Raw genomic sequence first — 22,123 nt, forward strand, 5'->3', positions numbered from 1 at the left:
GGGATTTTAAAACTTTCAAAGAATTTTGTTTTGTCTTGACTTGGTGAGGCAATTGCTCCATTTCCAAAGGCATGAGCAAAGGGAAGATTGAAGATGGAATGGATGAGGCAAGGGGAGGGACTTATGCACTTATCTTTATCAGTTTGAAAACCTCACTTTCCAGTTTTTGAAACTCACTCGGCACTAAGCTTTTTTTTTGTGAACATTGAGAGGCAAGGTGCAGCTGACAGGAGATGGTGGCTGGGATGAGCAGCAAGTGGAGACTAGAGGGGGACTGTCTTATGTGCCAGGGGCAGGCCAGCTCCAGGCAGGGAGGGTTGAAGTGGGGCAGGAGTGTGGGCACGGGGGGACCTGGGGAACACAGCCCAGATGGCCGGCTGGCTTGTTGGTGCAACTGGTCTTCAGCTACCAGTTGGCAGAAGGCGAGGGGAAGCTGGTAGAAGGGGGCATGTTTATCCTGAAAGGGGTTGAAACCAGGCCAGCAGCAGAAAGTATCGCTTATCCATTGCTATTTGCACCTTTCACATTTGCCATAGTGAAAAACTGAAGTGCATTAGACAGGAACCAGAATTGGATCTGTTTTCTGAAGTGTACACTGATACGAATATAAAAGTTTTATCAAACTAGCCTGAAAAGAAGGATGGTAGTCAAAGTTATCTAAGTTGTGAGGCATCTTTGGTAGAGCTCATTGTGTATTCTCTTACTATCATTCTCCAGAAAGGACACACATGGATTTTCATATCTAAGCTGAGTAGCTCTAAAATCATTTACAATATGTAAATACTAAATTGCTGTGATATTTTCAGGTGTCTGAGGGAAGGCGACATAGTGAATGTCGATGTGACAGTATACCTCAATGGCTGTCATGGTACTCTTACTTGGAATGTTGATGCTTAAAAATTTGAATATTTCTGTGCATGCCTAGCATTAGATATGAAACACCTATTTGATGTTATTCAGGATTGACGTCTTATTTTTTATGTGAATCTTTGTTGCAGGAGACCTGAATGAAACTTATTTTGTTGGGAAAGTAGATGAAGCATCGGAACAACTTGTTCATTGCACGTATGAATGCCTTGAGAAAGCTATTGCTTTAGGTTAGGCACACATTCTATTCTTACTATTTTTCCTGGCTGGCTGTTTGTAATTTGAACATGCGCTTCAGATCTACAGTAATTAGGGAATGCAGTAATTTCAATACTTGCTTGCAAACATCAGTGATTGTTTTCCATCTTTATGGACATTTATGGGAAAAAAGAAAAAGGGAGCACGTTGCATAGAGAACCTGTTGCGTTTATTCAAGTCATGCCAAGTGGCTTGTAAGTTATGGTCTTATCTATCTGTTGTGGCAGGTCAAATCTTCTTCTTTGTTTTTAGTTGGTGGGGATAATAGCATATATGGTTGACAATGAATGCCAATATTTTTGCTTTTGCATCACGTATTTGTTTGCATGTCGTAAGGATCCCAGCATTACTTGTCTGGCAACTTTTGTTTCATATGATCTTAGGTGGGACTGATGGTTCTATCATCCTGGACTATCAACATAATTAGTGGTCTCTCCATCTTCTGCCACCCATTGAAGGTCATGTCTCTAGAAGGTCTACATACCTCGAGGCAGACTGACTAGAGTGTGTTAAAGAGACATAGCTTTGTCATTGGCTCCTAGATCTGGATCTAGGACACTTTCTCTCTAGGGCAGCAAAGCTGTGAAACCTCATGAGAGTCTAGCATTTGCCGTCTCCTTATGGAGAACTTAAGCCCAGACAACATGACCCCAAAGTCAACATGGAACAATACTCCACTATATCACCTTGGTAGATGAATTGTGGTGCTAATATGGAACCCAACCTGATAATGTATTAAAGAGTATGAATGTGGTCTTCCCTAGTATTCACAGCATGGTCCTCTCCTTGCAAAAAACATATAGGATATCAAGATGGGATTGTAAGCTGTGGAGAAAGATAAAATCAGCACAGTCATTAGCATATAGCAAGATTGTTATTAACATTGGCTGTCAATCCTATCTATCAGATCAATAATCTATCAATCTTTAGTCCAAAGTGTGTGGGTCAGAGGGGCAAGTTTTACTTCTCATCAATTGTGCTTTTGATTCTCTCAAAGACTACCTATCCATCACCAACTTGTAAACTTTCCATACCAAATGTCTTTTAGAACTCTTCAAAGTAACAATAAATTGTCCACTTTGTATTGCTTGACCCTCCTTAATGATGACATATAATGTAAAAATGTTGTCAACTCTGGAGTATAATTGCTAATGTGTCTAATTGTTCTATGGCCATGGCTGTCAACCCATCTGCTTAATCCATTCTCAAGAGAAGAGCCACAAACCTTGGCCAGAATATGCTAGTCACGATTGTCTTGTAGTTGTTGGGCTTTAGGTCCTATCAACAGTGAATTGAGGTTGTGGGGGTAAGGGTGAGGGAACAATCAATGATCAAGTACATGGTAAAGGGAATGGGCATATGTCTTTTCCCTAGAAAAGGGAAAAAAACAAGTAGATCCTATAGATGCCAAGTTGTGGATGCCAAGTCGGGGCTATAAGGTTGCCAATATGCTTGTACATGCAGGTCACGAATAGGGCAAGATGATCAGCTGCAGCTTTATTTGATACTATGATTCTTGAGATCAAGGCATGGGGGGAGAACAACTATTCTAGCATCATGTTCAAATGGAAAGCATGTGTCTTATTAATGATGACCTTTTTTTTCTTGTTTGGGGGGGGGGCAGGGTTTGGTTTTGTTACGGACCTTTAGAGGACTTCATGGTAAAACGTGTCATGAGGCACAAAAAGGCACAGCAGAATGGCACACAAGATATATCAATAAGGAATCTTTGTATTCATGATATCGAAAGATACAACATTGAGGCACATCCCAGGACTACACCCTCGTGACGCCGCACATATGAGGGTTCACCACTGAGTATAGGGAATCACACATAGAGTGGAAACCAAGCTGAGCTTAGAGTCACAACTACTCCCTATATAGGTGTTTCTGGCTTCTACGCCATGGTATAGCTACAAAGCCCATGAGGCACAAAAAGGCATAGCGGAATGGCACACAAGATATATCAATAAGGAATCTTTGTATTCATGATATCGAAAGATACAACATTGAGGCACATCCCAGGACTACACCCTTGTGACACCGCATATATGAGGGTTCACCACTGAGTATAGGGAATCACACATAGAGTGGAAACCAAGCTGAGCTTAGAGTCACAACTACTCCCTATATAGGTGTTTCGGGCTTCTATGCCATGGTATAGCTACAAAGCCCATACCCTTACACTCACCCCCGCTTAATGAATTGTTGTCCTCGGTAATTAACGGTGGTTCCTTGACTCATTCTGGGGTCTTAACATAGCTTATACTATTAAGTTGGTCAGTGTCTGCCGGTCTAGGACTAACTCCTTAGTGGGGTCTTAACGCAACCTTTTTTATGAATCTGGTCAGTGTCTGCCACCGCACTATGACTTGGGGGTCTTAACACAGCTTATGCTATCAAGCTGGCCAGGGTCTACCCATCTAGACTTAGTTCTTTTATTGTTTTTGCATTCCAGTCTATCCTCGACTCTATTACATTTGAGGAGTGGAGGCTTCATGGTCCAAACTTGAGGGGGCTTGGTGCTTATGGCTTTGCATGCCAAGCTTTGTAGGCAGGATCCCAAGTTATCGCGCTGTTGGGGTCAAGGCGTGGTAGCACGATTGTTGCCATGTTGTGCCATGCCTTAAGGGAGGCAAACCACTGAGTTGCTTCTTGTGCCGGGCCTCCCTTTCTTCATGTTGTTACCTTGGGCATTGGGGACTTTGGTCTCTTGGTTTGTTTGCCAAGACGCTTTGCGCTCATCGCCAAGTCAAGTACTTGGGTTGTTTTCTTTGGCCTCTTTGCCAGATCTTTCTTGCTTGCTTTGTACTTAGATAAGCTAGTTGGTTTAGCTTGCCTTCTCGCACGGAAGGTGCGGTCTTGGTGCATGGCACCTCTTTGGCTCTTCTTAGCCTCATTTGGAGTTGAGGTTCTTGGTGGGGACTGGACTAAGTCATCACAGTTAGACCGGATCTTGGGTTGCGGAAGTAGAGGTATCCTTGAAGCTCTTGGGGTGCTGTCCATCTGTGTGGTGCTTGGTGTGTCAGGGATCCATAAGATTGGAATGACCACTCCTTGCATTGCTTGCAGTCTGAATGCCGAGATCTCAATCTTTCTTAGCATTGAGTATGGTCTGAATGGGTTCCATAGACCAAAGACATTGACCTTAAGAGTGAGTTTGAGAGTTCTCCAAGGCTCAACTAGCAAGGTTCCCTTCCATGGCACTAAGTTACCTTGATTGGACCATATTGCAAGCTCTCCTCATGCTCTCCCTTCTTTGATGCTTTGTCCTCTGACTCCCTCTTTTCAAGCTCATAAGGGTTTGCCACTTCGGGCTCAAAGGCGTAGCCAATGACTCCATTGCTGAAGTGTACTTGGTTCTTACTTTGACTCAATTTGACTAGGATGGGATGTGGCCTTAGATCAAAAGCTAGGGTTGCTTCATCCTTAGCCACGAGTTGAGTTTAGGGGGTTTTGGAGGCATCTTCATTCTCATCTCTCATCCTGGCTCTGTTGGCTTGCCTCCGTTTCTTGGCATTTGGTTTCGCTGTAACAAGCCTTCCTTCCGTGGATGGATAGTAAATCCCTGATTACAACTTAATTACAGCAGCAAACAATTAATGCAAATCTGAAAATACAAATCTATCTACTGATCTTGGACAATGCACACTTGATTAGCTCCAAAATTGACCCCCCTTTCGGTATTTCTTTAGTTTTATTGAAGAAAATTTTGATTTACAATGGGATTCTCCTGATCCCCTTCACAATCCAAACTCCCCTTACTATCCAAAGTGACCAACAAGTCTTCAATCTGATTTGCCCCTTGATTTGGGCACTTAATTGGCCTTCACCCACTTCATTGACGATGAAAATGCCTCAAATTCAATGGTTGGCTTGTCCTCCACCTGAATTTAGCTAAAATTCACCTTCAGCCCTCTTGAATCCAAGTCTTGGAGCTTCCAATTTCTGGCATGCTTCCCGAGGCTGTTGCCAAACCCTAATTCCTGCTGTAAATTAGGGTTTATAGCAGAGAAATTTGCAATTTCTCAGGCTCCAAGGGTCCAAATGCTGAGATCTTCAGAGCAAGGCTATGAAATGGCTGGAAGATGAGAGAGAGAGTTGTAGAGAGAGAAAATTCAAAGTTTTGTTGCGAAGAATGACTGAAAATCAGTCAAATGCAGCTATTGCCCTGCTACAACAGCTTGTAGATACAAAGAACAGCTTGTCTCAACAGCCTGTAGATGCTATCACCTGTTGTTGATTGGTCTTCTCTTGCCCTTGGCTGCCTCAAAAGGTCCTCCAATGGCTGCAAATCAGACCAGCAGCATCTGCTCCCTCTCTCTTGCAGGTTGAATACACTAAAAATGCCTCTCTAGCCTCTAAAGACGTTTTTCAGTCTTGCATGGACATTTGTGATAAGTGACAGCCTTTCCAAATGGTTTTTCAAGCATTAGCTATAATTAAATATTAATTTTCAGTCTTTAAATACTGAAAAAATAATCTAATAATTATTTCAGTGCCCTGAAAAATCATCTGACTGGCCAATAATTAAATTGGCTAGGCAACTTCCATTCTTGAGTGTCTCTATGCCATCTTTGACCATTAGATGGATGTTAGGTTTCATTAAACACCACTTTTTTAGTGTCACCAATTGACACTTATGGCCAAATGAATGACCTAGGCCAACAACTGGCACCAGATACCACAAGTACCTGTGCGGCATAACTTATAGTAACTTTTGCCTTTGAGATCCCGTGATTTCCTCAAGTCCCGGGCTCATAAATTTACTCTAACCCGAGTTACACCTCACATGTGCAACATTTACTTGACCATGTGATTAAAAATTGATCTACATATTAAGTGAGATTTCAAAAATACATGTCCTCATGACATTCGCCTTCTTCATCTCATTCTCTTTCTTTTCCTTCTCTATCTTTTGCTCTTTTTCTTCCTTCTTGTCTTCTATCTTTTCTTCTTTGGCGTTGCTGCCTAGATTTCATTTTCTTACTCTTCTTGCTCTAGCCTATCTTCCTCCTTTGGCTTCCTGGCTCTCCATATTTGTTCCTTTAACTTGTTTTCTTTGTCTTCTTCTTCTTACTCAATCTTTTTTCTAACTTTCTTCTTCTTGTTTTCTTCTACTTGTTTTCTCCTATCATGGTCTAGCTTCTCTTCTCCTTCTAGCTTCTTCCTAGCTAACTCTACTTGTTCTTCTATCTCTTTTCTTCTATTTTCTTGTCTCATCTTTTCCTTGATCTTCTCTATGGCTCCATCCAACAAATCTCATTCTTCTTCTTTTCTATCATCTTCTTCTATCTCATCCCATATTTTCATGATTCTATCCTTTAACTCTTTTCCTAGCCTATCATCATTGAACTGTGAGGGTTTGGTTGATTCTTGTTGTTGGGGTTGTCGAGGTCGAGGGACATCTGGGCTGAGCTCATCCTCCCCCTCTTCTTCTTTCTTCTCTTCTAACTCCTCTCTCTTTACTTTTTCTTCACCTACATCATCATCTAAAGTAGAAATGTTGGTTCCATGTAGTGGATCCCCTGTCCCAGGTGCTTTCGCCCTTCCATTCTCATCTTCTAACTCTTATCTCTTTATCTACTTCCTCATCTTCTTTCTCAGAGGCATCCCATGCCTCACAGGGAGGCACCAACCTGGCCTTACCCTCAATCTCAATGGGTAGAGGTATTCAAGATCAGGTGTTATATTAATAAGGTAAATTACGGGAAACAGGTACGAGGGATGACCGTCCGGTGGCCCTGGATGCCCGAACGGGGTTTAGGGGAGCCTAGAGTTAAAGAGAGTCCAAGAATAGTAGGACTCACCAACGTGACGGCTGGCAATCGGATTACGATGAGAGTTGCTAGCAATAACTAGGCAAGGCTGGGAGGAAAAAAGATCTTGTGCCCTTTGAATGTCGGACTGAACTCTCTCCCGTTCTCTTCATCTTTTCAGTCGTTTATAACATTGGTATCAGAGCCGCCATCGCATCCTACTGGAGCCGTCGAGTCCTGATCTTGTTAGCTATTCATGAAATCTTTTCCAGGCATTTTCGAGGGTCAGGTGATTAAGACGAGGGCCAGGCGATTTGACGGACACGTCATCCGTCACTTGTTTAAAGACGCTGTAGGGAGACGTAGGACGTGTGACGTCACGAAAAGTGTGACATGCTGCAGGGAGACGAAAAGCGTAAGACGACTGCAGGAAGATGTAACGTAAAGTATGAGATGGTACTTCACGTGCCACACGTCACACGGTTGTCTTCGGAGAGCAGTTATACAACGGATTCGTCACCAGCCTACTGAAGCGAGGAATCAAATCCGTTACCAGCTGACTGAAGTCAATCAGACCCGTCCTATACATAGAAGACATATTGGTGGTTCACGTGATAGTCCCGTTTTCTGCCAAAGAACTTCATTTCCAGCGTGACTGGCTTAGTTCGGGAAGATAAAAATTATTCCTCACTCTTCGGGCTTATTAATAAAACCAGCAACAGTTGCCCTGTCATTATAACCAAGGAAGTACTTTACTTTGTATGCAAATTTCTTATCTTTGCTTTCCAATTCCAGTGTACTAATGGTTGAAAAAGGGAAAGAAGGAGTAATGGAAGGTTCTAGTTCTGGGGACCACCCTATGGTAGATTCCCATGAAACAGAGATGCAAGAAGAATTGTGGGAAGAATTCTTTGCCACACGAGAACAATTTGATGATCTAACTGCTCATGTGCAGGCACAGGGGGTTCAAATGGAATTTTTAACTCAAACACTCTCACTGAAATAAAATCTCAATTAACTTTATTACTAGAAAGGGATAAAAATAAGATAGAAACCTCGGATATCCCATCTTCATCGGAAGATTTAGATGTGACTATGCGAGATCCTAAGGAACCCCACCACAAGTTGAGGGATAATCCAGTTCTAAAAGATATGAAACCCCCTCGGTTTCACGGGGAGGAAAAAGATAGAAATAAAGACACTATCTTTAATTTTCTCCAAAAATGGGAAGATTTACATAAACTTAAAAATACTCCACCACATCTCCAAGCACTGGAGGCCAGTTTAACTTTGGGGCCAAAAGCGTATAAATGGTGGCGAACTTTAAAGGAGGCAAATAAAATACCTGAAACTTGGGCTCAATTTGAGTCCGTCTTTTTGAAAGAATTTCTTCCTGAAAATGAAATAGAAAGAAATTGGGAAGATTGGGATTATGTCAAACAAAAGGGAAGACCCCTGCTGACATGTTTGGAGGAATATCGTGAGATAATCCTCAAATTGGAAGGAATAGATGAATTTCAAAAGACAAGAGGATTCATTAGGGGACTAGATAAGGCCTGTAAAAAGGAAGTAAAAAGGAGTTCACCTAAGACGCTGAAAGAAGCAATTAAATTTGCATTAATCAATTAAGATAGTACGCGTCCAGGTACACTCACTAGTCTCACTGATACGGAGCCCAAGTCTAAGGAATTGGAAACCTCAAAATTTGTGGGCAAATTTAAAAGAAAAATGCCATTTTTTAAGGGCAAAAAACAATCTTTTGAAAAGAAACAATATGTAAGGCCAAAGTTAAGTCCAGATGACTTTGATAAGGCCAAAAAAGAAAAGCTATGTTTCAATTGCCAATTCCCTAACCATACTGCTTGGAATTGCCCTCAAAGGAAAAAGGGGGAAGATAAAGGAAAGGATAAGGACAAGGGCAAGGGAAAGGAAAAACAAATCCATATAGTGCAGACCTTAGAATTAAAGGGGCATGAAAGGTATAAATCTTTAGAGGTCTTGCACATGGATGTACAACACAAGTGTTGTATGTCAACTTCTATGTGGCAGCCTACCTTTGGGCCACATGATTTAGTTAGAGTGCATGGATTGATAGCTGGAAAGAGGGTTAGAGTCATGATTGATGACTCTGCTACCCACAATTTCATAAATTATGCACTTGTCACAAAATTGAAACTTCCCCAACAAAAGAGTGGGCATCAATATGTTGTTCGTATGATGCAAGGTCAAGATAATAAAATATGGGATACAATGGTATCCAATTTGGAAATTGAGATCCAAGGATATAAAGATAAACTTGATTTCCAAATTATGAATATGGAAAGAGCCGATATTGCTTTAGGGAGGGAGTGGCTATGGGGATTGGAACCATCCTTAAAACGTAGTTATCATCATAATACACTGGAATTTGAAAGGGATTGTAAGACTTTTGTAATTCAAGGTGAACATGAAGTATCTGATAATCCTTTGTTGTGTTCCACTGAGGTTCAGAAGCTGATAAAGAAGGAAGCTTGTGAGGTATATATGTTATGGTCTCTTCCTGTACAAAACACTTTTACTTTCTGTAATATTAAACAACAATTTTCTTATGTTTGTGAGTTGAATGTAAATAATGAATTAAGTAGTTTGTTAGATGAATTTAAAGATGTGTTTCCTTCTGATTTACCAAGTGGCCTTCCACCAGATAGGGGTGATATAAATCACAAATTGACACAAATAAGAATACACACCCTGTTTCTAAACCACCTTATAAGTTAAGTGAAACGCAGCATCAAGAAGTTGAAAGACAAATTAAGGATTACCTTGATAAAGGGTTTATACAACCCAGTAATTCACCTTGGGCTTCGCTAATTTTATTAGTAAAGAAAAAATATGGTTCTATGCGACTTTGTGTTGATTATAAAGCACTTAATAAAATAATGGTGAAAAATAAATTTCCTATGCCCAGAATGGAAGATCTTTTTGATCAATTACAAGGGGCAAAATTCTTCACAAAGATAGATTTAAGATCAGGCTATCACCAAGTAAGAATGAAGGCACAAGATGTTCCTAAGACAGCATTTCGTACTAGATACGGGCATTATGATTTATTGGTGATGCCTTTTGGCCTCACTGATGCACCAGCTACCTTTATGAAGCTGATGAATAGTGTCTTACGGCCCTATCAAGGACATTTTGTAATAGTCTTCTTGGATGATATCTTGATCTTTAGTAAATCAAGAGAAGAACATTTGGAACACTTACAATTGGTATTCCAACTGTTAAGAACACATTCCCTTTATGCGAAGAAAACTAAATGTGAATTCTTCGCACAAGAGGTCAAATATTTGGGGCATATTATCTCGAAAGAGGGAATCAAGATGGATCCAGAAAAAGTAAGGACAATTATTGAATGGCCATCTCCAAGGAACCTGGAAGAGCTGCAGATCTTCCTAGGTTTATCTGGATTTTATCGTAGATTCATTCGAGATTATGCCAAAATAGCTGTTCCAATGACAGACCGACTTAAAGGGAAAGGAAAGGGCTTTAATTGGGGAACAGACCAAAATGAAAGTTTTCAAAAACTTAAGGTAGCTATTGCTACAGCTCCAGTACTATTAATTGCGGATCTCAATAAACCATTTGTGGTTGAAGCTAATGCCAGTGATAAGGCGATAGGCGTTGTCTTATTATAAGAAGGTCGACCAGTTGCTTTTGAAAGCAAGAAATTAGACCGTGCAAAACATAATTATTCTGTTTATGAGAGGGAGCTGTATGCAATAGTACATGCAATGAAGAAATGGAGGCACTATCTGTACGGTGCGAAACTTTTGATCGTGTCGGATCATGAAAGCATTAAGTGGCTTAATGATCAACCGGATCTACAAGGGCGTAAAGCCAGATGGGCCGAACTCCTCCAAGAGTTCGACTATGAAATAAGATATAGAAAAGGAAAGTATAATATAGTAGCTGATGCACTCAGCAGAATGCCCATCATAAATGAATTGAGTTTTACTCAGTTCACTTCCGACTTGCTTGAATCTTTAAAAGAGAAATGACAAGTTGATCCTGCATATTCCAACATATGGAAAGCAATAAAAAATGGGGATCCAAATGAAAGTGCTTCTACTGAAGAAGGAATATCTGAGGATGTTCAACAAGGAAATGGAGCATCAGGGGTTGCTCAAACCAGATTCAAGTGGAAGAATTTTACCATTGATAATGGTTATTTACTCTACAAGGGTAGGGTATGTGTCCCGAAAGATAAAGAAATAAGGCGCCAGATACTCTTTGAGTATCATGATACCCCTAGTTGTCAGAAGTGGAGCGGTGGAAGCATAAACATGTGCTGAAATAAACTGCTGAAACACGAGACAAAAAAAGAAAGAAAGAAAGAACACGATACAGATGAGAACTCAGATGTATGCACGGGAAATGGAATCCATATATCTGAACACAAGACAGTCGCATACAACAGTGAGTCACTGGCTGCGTGGGCACTGGCACTGGCACTGGCACTGGCTCCTCTCTCCACAGAGTCTGCAGATGGTGAAGATGATGATGATGATACTGACTGAGGAGGAGCCACTGAGTATAAATAGGCTGAAAAGTGGGGAGCAATAAATGCTGGTCGGCCAGCATTAATGCTGGCCGACTGGTGCATAAAATGCTCCACTGGCATAAAATGCCACACCAAAAAAAAACCTAAAATACCTAATAAAAATGCCCAGCCCAGATCAAGCTCAGACTCACACATGAGCTGACAAATACTCTGCTAACAACCTCTCTCAGATCATGGGTGATCTGATACAATACAATAGTACAAGGAAAAGGGATCAGAAACTATACAACATAGAACCACCAAGTAGAAGCATGGATACCCAAGCAGTGGGTGATCAAGCCACCACCAAGGTGCCTCGGAGAGAACCTAATGTCGATGTCGATCGTACCAAACACCTGAAAATAGAGAAGATCATAGAATGTCTCTGTGTCCATCACCAATGTCTCGCAGTAGCATACAAGACCATCCTGTCAAAAATGCCTCTGAACATAGGTGACCATGGATCCCCCGCCTTTGGCTAGACCGCCAAAGTGTCTCCTCATGTGAGCTCCAGACGAAAGCCTCCCGCTCTCTGTCAGATAACCAGCTCATCATGAACCTGGATGTCAATCCCAGCTCCAGGATTTGATTCCGCCAGACTGAAGTCGATGTGTCAGGGACGTCCCTCTCTGGAACCTGTGCACCTGTAGAAAAGTATAGATGAGGCGTGGCTGCCCCATCTGAACACCCGCTCACACTCCCTCTCTGGCACAAGAGAGTCGTGAGGGATGACCTCATCACCACTACTAGAAAGCAGCCAAGGAAGGGGCCACCAAGCCCTTCCCGCGATCCGAAGAAGAGGATCCCTTCCGCGCCTTGGACTTCACCTTGGTCGAAGGATCGAAGTCGAAGTCTGATGAAGGAGAGGACTTATCGGTAGAGTCAACATCCCGCTTCTTCTTCTGCTCCTTCTTCTTGGAAGCCACTAACGTCTTGCAGTCCTTCCGCAAATGTCCCTTCTTGCCACAGTGGTAACACTGGGCTTTCGACTTCTTCTTCCCGGCACCCCTCTCTGAAGCTACATAAGCCTCATCTCCATAATGTGCCGGAAGCCGCCCCTGTAATCTCAAGGATGTCTCATGCTCAAGAAGCATCGAGGTCATATGTGTAAAACTGACAGGAGTCGAGGATGTTTGCGCCCGCAAAGCATTGGCCACTCCATCAAACTCCGGGGGGAGCTTGTAGAGAACCGTCCCAACGAGATGCGCCTCGGGAAGAGCAGATTGCATGTGCCGAAGCTGGTCCTGTACTTGCGTAACACGAAGAAGAAAAGATTGAATAGTATCTTTCGGCTCAAACTTCATCTGCTGGAGCTGGCCATAAAGTGTGACTGCTCGCATGGTGGAAGGTGCCTCGTACATCTGCTGCAACTTCTGCCATACTTCAGGAGATGTCCTACAGGAGGTAACCGCTGGTAAGACCGCTTTAGAAATACACTGAAGCAACGCCGAGTAAGCACGGGCATCGTCTGAGTCCCATGTGAGCACCGCTTCCTCATGGTTGTCCTCATCAAAGTCTGCAGGAAGAGGAAACGGACGGAGAGGTCGAGGAATAGCGCCACAGACGATGTACCATAACCGCTTCTGCACAAACCAAGCTTTCATGACAGCACTCCATGTGAGATAATCAAGTCCGTGTAACTTATCATCAGTGGAAGTGCACGGAGGAGCCATATGGAGAGGATAAGAAGAGAAGTAGAGAAGAGATGGAATTTAGAGAGGAAACACAGCCAAAACACAAGCACAGACTGCAAAAAATGAGAGTTCACAGGCAATATAACCCAAAATCTGATCAATAGAAGACAAAATCTGCTGCAGAAAGTCAAAAAAATAGTCAAAAACCGCCAAAAACAGCAAAAACGGCCTGAATTAACAATCACCCAGCCACGAAAGATGCTGAATCAGCAAAAACGCAGGCTGTAAACTGCAGAAAAACAGGTAGAAAAACTGTCGCCAGCAGCTGCTGATGGAAAACGCAGGCAGCAGAGGGTGCGGAGGCAGCAGGCGATGACAAAACTGCAAAAAACGCAGGCTGAAACAGCCCCAAAACAGGACGCCTGGCTGCTACAGCAATCACCTGATCAGCAGGGGTACAAAACAGTCCTGAAATCAGCAAGAAAACACAGCAGGAGCACAGATTCTGAAATCTGATACCATGTCAGAAGTGGAGCAGCGGTGGAAGCATAAACATGTGCTGAAATAAATTGCTGAAACACGAGACAAAAAGAAAAGAAAGAAAGAACACGATACAGATGAGAACTCAGATGTATGCATGGGAAATGGAATCCATATATCTGAACACGAGACAATCGCATACAACAGTGAGTCACTGGCTGCGTGGGCACTGGCACTGGCACTGGCTCCTCTCTCCACAGAGTTTGCAGATGGTGAAGATGATGATGATGATGATGATGATACTGACTGAGGAGGAGCCACTGAGTATAAATAGGCTGAAAAGTGGGGAGCAATAAATGCTGGTCGGCCAGCATTAATGCTGGCCGACTGGTGCATAAAATGCTCCACTGGCATAAAATGCCACACCAAAAAAATACCTAAAATACCTAATAAAAATGCCCAGCCCAGATCAAGCTCAGACTCACACATGAGCTGACAAATACTCTGCTAACACTAGTATGGAACATCCAGGAGTTAATAAGACTTGGTCTTATTAAAAGGCAGTTCTATTGGCCTGGAATGAATAAGGACGTCCTTGACTATGTGGTCAAATGTAACAAGTGCTAGGTTAATAAAGCTGAAAGATTGAAAATGGGAGGACTTCTCCATCCACTAGAGATTCCTTCAGGAAAATGGGAGAGTATCTCCATGGATTTTATTGTTGCATTACCCAGAACACAGAGGGGGCACGACTCTGTGTGGGTGATTGTGGATAGGTTAACCAAAATGGCTAGGTTCATTCCAACTTCAACTGATGTTAAAACACCAGAATTGACTAGATTGTTCATAGAGAACATATACCGATTGTATGGCCTTCCGGCAAATATAGTTTCTGATCGGGATAGAAAATTTGATAGTCAATTTTGGCGTGCGGTATTTAGGAAGTTGGATACTAAACTTAGCATGAGTACGGCGGATCACCAGCAAACTGATGGGCAAACTGAAAGGGTTAAACAAATCCTTGAAGATATGCTTAGGGCATATATAAGTAAAAGGCAAACTAATTGGGAAGAGTATCTACCGATAGCAGAGTTTGCATATAATAGTGTCAAGCACTCTTCCACTGGATATAGTCCATTTATGTTAATGTATGGGTTTCAGCCCAGAGCTCCTCATGCAATAGGACTGCATAAGGAAAAGGTTCAGGCAGCCAAGGACTTTTTGGAGGATATGAATAGTCTGTTAAAATTTGCTCAAGAAAATATTAAGAAAGCTCAAAATCGAGCTAGAGCTTATGCAGATCCTCACCGAAGAGATGTCTTCTTTGAAGAAGGAGAATTGGTTTATCTTAAAGTGCCTGAACAAACTAAAACCATGAAAACGGGACAATGTCCAAAGCTTTCACCCAGGTATTGTGGTCCTTTCACAATACTTAAAAAGGTGGGAGAAAAGGCTTACAAGCTCCAACTACCTACTGGTAGTAAAATACATCCAGTTTTTCATGTAAGTGAGTTAAGGAAAAAGCTGGGTGATTTGGATAATTTAATCTTAAATGATAACATTAAGGAGTTATTAGATGACCAATCTATCCCACATGAACCAGAAAGAATATTAAATGTTCGTAATAGACGAACAAGGAATACAATTTATCAAGAATGCTTGGTCAACTGGAAAGATTGTTCAGAAGAAAGCTCAACATGGGAGCGAGTAAGTACCCTAAGGAAAAGGTTTCCCAATTTACAGTTAGACCTTCCAAGTATCGTTTTCGAGGACGAAACCGATTTTTAAGGGGAAGGAAATGTTATATTAATAAGGTAAATTACGGGAAACAGGCACGAGGGATGACCGTGCGGGGTCCTTGGGCGCCTGAATGGGGTTTAGGGGAGCCTAGAATTAAAGAGAGTCCAGGAATAGTAGGACTCACCAACAAGTGACGGTTGGCAATCGGATTACGATGAGAGTTGCTAGCAATAACTAGGAAAGGCTGGGAGGAAAAAAGATCTCGTGCCCTTTGAATGTCGGACTGAATTCTCTCCCGTTCTCTTCATCTTTTCAGTCGTTTATAACATCGGGATTGAGCTCCTCCCCTTTCTTTTTTTCTATCACTGATTCTTCAACCAACTGGGCTGCAACTTGTGGGTACAGTGGTTCATCCCTCAAATGTCCACCTTGCTTCCTCTTCTTTTCTGTATCCTAACTCCATCATAATATTTTCTACCTTTGAACTCACATCTATTTTCCACCCTTCTCCCTTCACATAATATTTTATCATTTCTTCCTTGTCTGGAACTTCTTTGGTTTAGCATTCTTCGGGATAGGGGTAGTCAATGTAGAAGTATTCTCCTTCCAAGTGGTAGTCGATGGGAACATCTTCAGGGTAGTAGTATGCATCTCCTTCAGGAGGGTATTTGTTGTCGAAGTATTGATCTTCAAGGTAGCCTTTAGGATAGTAGTCTTCGGGGTAGTAGTCGGAGTAGTAGCCGTCAGCTTCATCTTGGGGGCAAGGTGTTCCAGGATCATTGTCGAGCTCATCCTCCCCCTTGCTTTTTGGTTGGCTTCGCTCCATTCTTCAGCTCTTGGACTCTTTCAACCCGCATCTTCTTCAAGTATGGTTCGGGCCTTTCTTTGGCTTCTTCATATCCAGAGGCAGTCTCCCAATCCAACCTCAACATGATTTTCTCTTGTAGCTCCATGTCGAGGTCTCAGGCCGTCTTCACTTACCATAGTCTGGCTCTCTCTCGCACCACAATCAACTAGTAGTCAACCTCTTCTAGGTCTTCACCCAGCTCTTCAGCCTTCTCTTCGAGATCGTCCAGCACATCGGCTCCTTGTTGGGTCTTCCTTAGCATCTTGGTGGTCTTCTTTGTCTGCTTGATCATTTTGAGCCGTAGCTCTTTCTTCTTGTATATGATTTTGAGCCAGTGACATAGCTCATCTTCCTCTTCAAAGAAAGTGTCCTCCCACAACCTTAGCTCTTTCCAAGACATTTTGAATGGTATGCCGCACATTCCTATCACGCCACGGCTCCCTCTCAACTTTGTTGACACATCAGGTTCTCTTCTAATTTTCAGCATAGAACTTGCCCGGAAGGGCGTCACAACATGGCGCATTCCTCCGTGTCGTGTCGCATGGTGTCGTATCGAGGTCATGTAGTGTCGTGTTGGGGTCATGTCACGTCGTGTCATGTTGGGGTTGTCGTGTCACGTTGTGTGATGTGTTATGGTAAGATCTCCTCCGCGTCCATGAGCTAGCTCCCCTTTCGAGCTAGTATTGCTCTGATACCAAGTGTTACGGACCTTCATGGGACTTCATGGTAAAACCTGTCATGAGGCACAAAAAGGAAAAGTAGAATGGCACACAAGATATATCAATAAGGAATCTTTGTATTCATGATATCGAAAGATACAACATTGAGGTACATCTCAGGACTACACCCTCGTGACACCGCACATATGAGGGCTCACCACTGAGTATAGGGAATCACACGTAGAGTGGAAACCAAGCTGAGCTCAGAGTCACAACTACTCCCTATACAGCCGTTTCTGGCTCCCACGCCATGGTATAGCTACAAAGCCCACACCCTTACCGGGGGGGATGCTTCAGGTTCATTGCCTGCTTGTCATAGATAAGGACCTTCGAATGAGACTTCACAGGTTTTCTATGTTTTTCCTCAATTGTAGGAGCTTATTCAGTGATTGTCTGCTTCTTTCAAACTCTACTTTCCTTCTTTTTAGATTTGACAAACTTCTGTGGATCTTTGGTTCTTTTTCAGTCAGATTGAAACCTTGTGCTACCGTTTTGGACACTCTGAACTATTTGGAAGCTTCTAAACTTGGCTACTGTTGAGGCAGCATTTTTTGTGGTTGCACTTAAGAATATCTCCACAACAATCTCTTTTTGACTGCATTGTTGCTAAAGGATTGGATAGACTATAGCTTTTCATACTGTTCGGCATATTTGTGTATTGATTATTTTGGTTGGAAGGCACCAAGACTTTTGCCTAGCTTAGTAAGCACTAATAGAAGCATACAATACATTGCAGGTGAGCCACCAAATAGTTCTCACAAGGTTTGAATCCACCAAGAACTGCCTAGCTCAGTGAGCACTAATAGAAGCATAGAACACATTGTGGGAGCTGCAAGGGGTGCTGGCATTAATAGAGAGACCCTAGGAAATCAGAAGAGTGTTCAGAAATGAGAGATGCTCTTGATAGAGGATAAATAGAGTCCATTTTATAGGTATCGTTCACATATGCTCAGTCACATTTCATAGTTAATTGGGGGAAAGCCTTGGCTGGTTCAGCTTGATGACATAGATCCTTCTAGCTCGGTGTTTAATCAACCCTGGCTGGTAACAGTTAGGAAAGATTGATTTTACATTTTGTACTTCCTAGGAATGCTTGCTCATCTCAGGCACTGGCCAAGTGATTCAAGAAACTTCAGTCCCAAGGTGCAGTATCTCAACATACAGACAATCTGCAGGCACCCCAACTAAGGTACAGTACACAAACAACCTATCAATCTGACAAAAGCCGCTTATTGTTGCCGCTTGCTCCAGATAACATTCTAGTGCATTCTTGTCATATGCTTGAAGTGCAATAAGTTTCACTCCAAGTAACTGGATCTAAACTGCTTTATATACAGATAGCATTCTAGTGTATTCTTGTCATATGCTTGAAGTGCAGTAAGTTTCACTCAAAGTAACTGGATCTAAACTGCTTTATATAGGTACCCCAAGTGCTGATACTTTTAGTGCAGTGATATAACTGTTGTCTGATCAGACATAGAACTCCAGGTGTTTTCTGTCGGCAGCATCATTGCTTTCTAAAGTTGGACTGTTGTGGCAGTGAAACCTGGAGTTAGATACCGTGAGATTGGTGAAGTTATCAATAGGCATGCTTGTATGTCGGGATTTTCTGTGGTGAGTATCCCACATGTCAAAAGTTTGTCTATGTTCACATTTCCAAGGTTTATTGTGTTTGGCTTTCTATGAATAACAGGTAAAGTCTTACTGTGGTCATGGCATTGGAGAATTGTTCCATTGTGCTCCAAACATACCGCATTACACAAGTATCCAAAGTTGTGTAAGGTGTTGTTGGTAAGGTAAGAGCTGAAACATTTTATTGTTATCCCCCTTAACTTGGACCAGGAAACAAAGCTGTTGGAGTAATGAAGGCAGGGCAGATCTTTACTATCGAACCTATGATAAATGCAGGTGAGAGTTGTGAGTTATCACCCTTTTCTGATTTGAGGTGGACAATAGAGTCCGTCTTTGTTTTCTTTTCCCTGTTGTTGGGGAGTAATGCGAGTACACAAGCAAATGCCTATAAGTGGAAATTTCATATGTAGGGAGTTGGAGGGACAGAATGTGGCCAGATGGTTGGACCGCTGTCACATCAGATGGAAAACGCAGTGCTCAATTTGAGCACACATTGCTTGTGAGTAGACTAGCTTATCACATTGTGTTTGGATTCAATTCTATCATTGTTGCTAGATAATGAAATCAAACTTTGCATGCATTATGCATGCATGCACGGTTGTATGTATCTAGGTGTTAATGTACCTTTGTAGGCTGGTTCATTTGTATTATAAAAATGGCAATTGAATCCCTGTTGCCTGGTTTTTGTGGTATTACTTGAGATGAGATGTTCTCTCTTTCTTAATTTTGAATCTTTTTGGTCCTCTCTTCTTTGGAAATGTTGGATGAATCAAAAGTCATGTAGGTCCTATGTAAGTGGCACTTAAACCTCAAGGACAGCCATGTGCTACTCTGTTATCCCTAATTACCTGAAACCATGGTTGAAGCTTCCCGTTTTTAATTACCCCAGCTTCTCCTAGAGAAGAAAGTTGCTAGAGGAAATGCCTGATGCAAAGCTTGTAGGCAGAGATCATGACCCATCCTTCTGCCTGGGAGCAACGTGAGTCATCCACTCAAGTCATCACTTGTGGCCTTCTAGTCTTGAAGTAAGATGAAGATTGGTATATGTATCATCTCATAAACCAACTTTTCCTGAAGTAGCATTTTACTAGTTCATTTTCCCCCAGCAAGCACTTAAAAGGGAATTTGCTGCAACTTAAGACCGTTTGCCCCATGTGTCTCCTCCAATTTGACTGCAATTTGCTTTTGTATTCCTTTTTAACACAGGTTCCTGGTTGAAGAGCAATAGGCTCTGCAATTAGATAGTGGTTGCACTATGCCCTCACCATTTTACTGGATGTGCAGATGTATCACATTGTGTAGTAGTTTCAGCACCAGTGGTAGTGTCACACAGTCCACCAAAATCAGCAATTTCTAAATCATAATTAGCTTCTCATCAGTGCAGTTCACTATTTTGTGGTGAAAGCAGTAACACGATTGTGAGGATGTGGATTCTTTTGAGAATGCTGCAAGCTTCTTGCTCAAAGTTAACTGGGAGAAATACACATACACAAACCAGAAAGAATGAGGTTTGTTTAAAGTGTATCTAGGTTGATATGCTGTGTTGACTACCCAAAAAATGGCACATAGAGGTCACCCATGTGAGAAAAGAGGGGAGAGAATTTTGGATCGGCAGTCTCCAGCAAGCTCAACCATTGAGCACAAGTGTCTCAAGTGAAAAGAATTGACAAAATCTGAAAGGTGGTGCACTGCTACGGCTCACGTTAAATATCGGCCTGCCTGGTGATGTGGCACCCGGTCGCAGCCGGTGATAATGAAGAGCCCTCCTTTTGGGCCAAAATATTATTGTGTCGCTGTCAGGAATCGAACCCATATCCCCAGGCTGGTAGTCATGCACCCTACCATCTCACCCATGCGCGTTAGCTGACAGATTGTAAATTTATTAAGTATATACATTTAAAAAAGAGATGTGACCCCCAAAAAGTGCAGGGTCACCGACACGTGGCCTGTCTACGGGCGATAGCCCATAGCAGGCCGATATTTAACGTGAGCCCACTGCTACCTTATTTGCAGCCTCCTAAGTGTGTGTAGGGCTTTGGCTAGGATGTTTATCAACTTGTTATTCTAGATTGGGGGACAATTGTCCTGTAATCTAGTGGTCAAAATGGGGAGGCCAAAGGGATCTTTCTAAAGGTCTCTAAGATCCTCGGAAAAAAGAATAGGTCTCTGAGATGAGTGGGGAACTTAAATGTGTGCTTAAATTAGTAAGCTGTTTTGCTTCTTTAGCATGTGCTGGACGAGATGTTTTGACCTTCAACCAGACTCCTGTTAATGCGTTCCTATTCCTACGCATGTGCACCTATGCTTTATGTTCCGAGTATCCAATTCAATCTCCCCACAGTGGTTTGTATTTGACTGCACTGCTAATACATCTCTGATTTTGAATGAGTGCACTGCTACAAGGCTTGTACCACACACACTGAGATGACTACTTTTAAGGCATGTGCACCTATGTTTACTCGAGCATCTTATTTGTATAACACCTATGTTTACTTGCAAGTTTTTGCAGGTCACAGATACAGGGGTGGAGGTTCTTACAGCCCGCTTGCCAAGTTCACCGGACGTATTTCCCTGGCTTTCTGAGCGAAGTCATGATGATGCGTAGCAGGCTTCCCCTCTTGGATTTGTAATTTGGCACAAGTCATCAAACGACATATTTCCAGAAAAAAAGGCAGAGCCTAGAGGTGTTTTTTAACCTTTAGTTTTGGTGGGAGCGGCTTTGCTTCCCTTATTTTAAGGCCTTTTTCAAAACATTCCTTTTGGTTCAATGACTAAAGCATTCAATTTAAAGCATGGATGGTTTGTATCACTTTGTGCCCTTCTCATCTTGTGATCTCTCTGTTTTGAGTGCCTAATGCATTCAGTTTAAATGCGCCTTTGGGAGCTAGTGCCTCCACTTGATTTGTGTAGTAGATTACATTATCACCCTGGACTCGAGATCCTGCCAACAATCAATTATGGCATTTGTGTGCTAGAAAACCTTCTAAGGGTATGGAAGAGCAAACTTTTTTAAAAGCTAAGGTTATTGTCATGGAAATGTTTGGTGGGAGCTTTGCCTTGTAAGAAAGGTCTTGCAGAAAAGAAAAAATGCGACCACCAGGTGTAAGAGATGTGGAGCAATTTGTAAAGATATTCATCAACTCCTTTACAGTTGTTCTGATTTATGTTCGCAACTTGATCACTGGAGTGCAGAACTCAAATGGAGATTTTGTACTGTGAATTTGGTAAATGCTTCTTTTATAACTGTCACTATATTATTGTGCTTCGCTTGGTGCTGATGATGATTCCATACCTTGTGTTTCCCTAATGTTCTTAATACCCCTTTTCTAGCACCAACCTTTGGTAGCCTCACCTAGTTAATTAATCTAATGAGAACATGCCAAAGAAATTTGTGTATGTAAGAGTCATGAACTTAAAACTTTTTATCTCATTACTTTTTGCTTGTGTAACACGTCCATCCATACACGTGCATGCAATGTGATCCATGGTACTCCTTGAGTTGGGAGCAAACATGTTCGCTTCCTCCTTTCATCTTATTTTTCGTTGCTCTCATAGTTGTGTATTGGTATCACATTTTCCCTGACTCATGCTAATGTGAAAAGAACCAT

At 42.2% G+C, this 22,123-nt stretch overlaps 1 protein-coding gene across 2 annotated transcripts in view; it reads left to right on the forward strand.

Annotated features, from left to right (window-relative positions):
* Nucleotides 1–21,535, forward strand: part of LOC148015820 (methionine aminopeptidase 1A-like) — a 185,330-nt gene extending 163,795 nt beyond the window's left edge. For both annotated transcript variants that reach the window (XM_087664057.1, XM_087664058.1), the window contains exons 11-17: nucleotides 807–868; nucleotides 999–1,097; nucleotides 18,424–18,497; nucleotides 18,577–18,646; nucleotides 18,726–18,791; nucleotides 18,926–19,014; nucleotides 21,025–21,535. In XM_087664057.1, the coding sequence (XP_087520183.1) occupies nucleotides 807–868; nucleotides 999–1,097; nucleotides 18,424–18,497; nucleotides 18,577–18,646; nucleotides 18,726–18,791; nucleotides 18,926–19,014; nucleotides 21,025–21,120 (556 nt within the window). In that variant the 3' untranslated portion in view covers nucleotides 21,121–21,535. The remainder of the gene's footprint in view (nucleotides 1–806; nucleotides 869–998; nucleotides 1,098–18,423; nucleotides 18,498–18,576; nucleotides 18,647–18,725; nucleotides 18,792–18,925; nucleotides 19,015–21,024) is intronic.
* The last annotated feature ends 588 nt before the right edge of the window (nucleotides 21,536–22,123 follow it).

Source organism: Lygodium microphyllum, chromosome 23, assembly GCF_053477565.2.
Source record: "Lygodium microphyllum isolate KBCC chromosome 23, Lygodium_microphyllum_v1.1.10, whole genome shotgun sequence".
Lineage (NCBI taxonomy): Eukaryota > Viridiplantae > Streptophyta > Polypodiopsida > Schizaeales > Lygodiaceae > Lygodium > Lygodium microphyllum.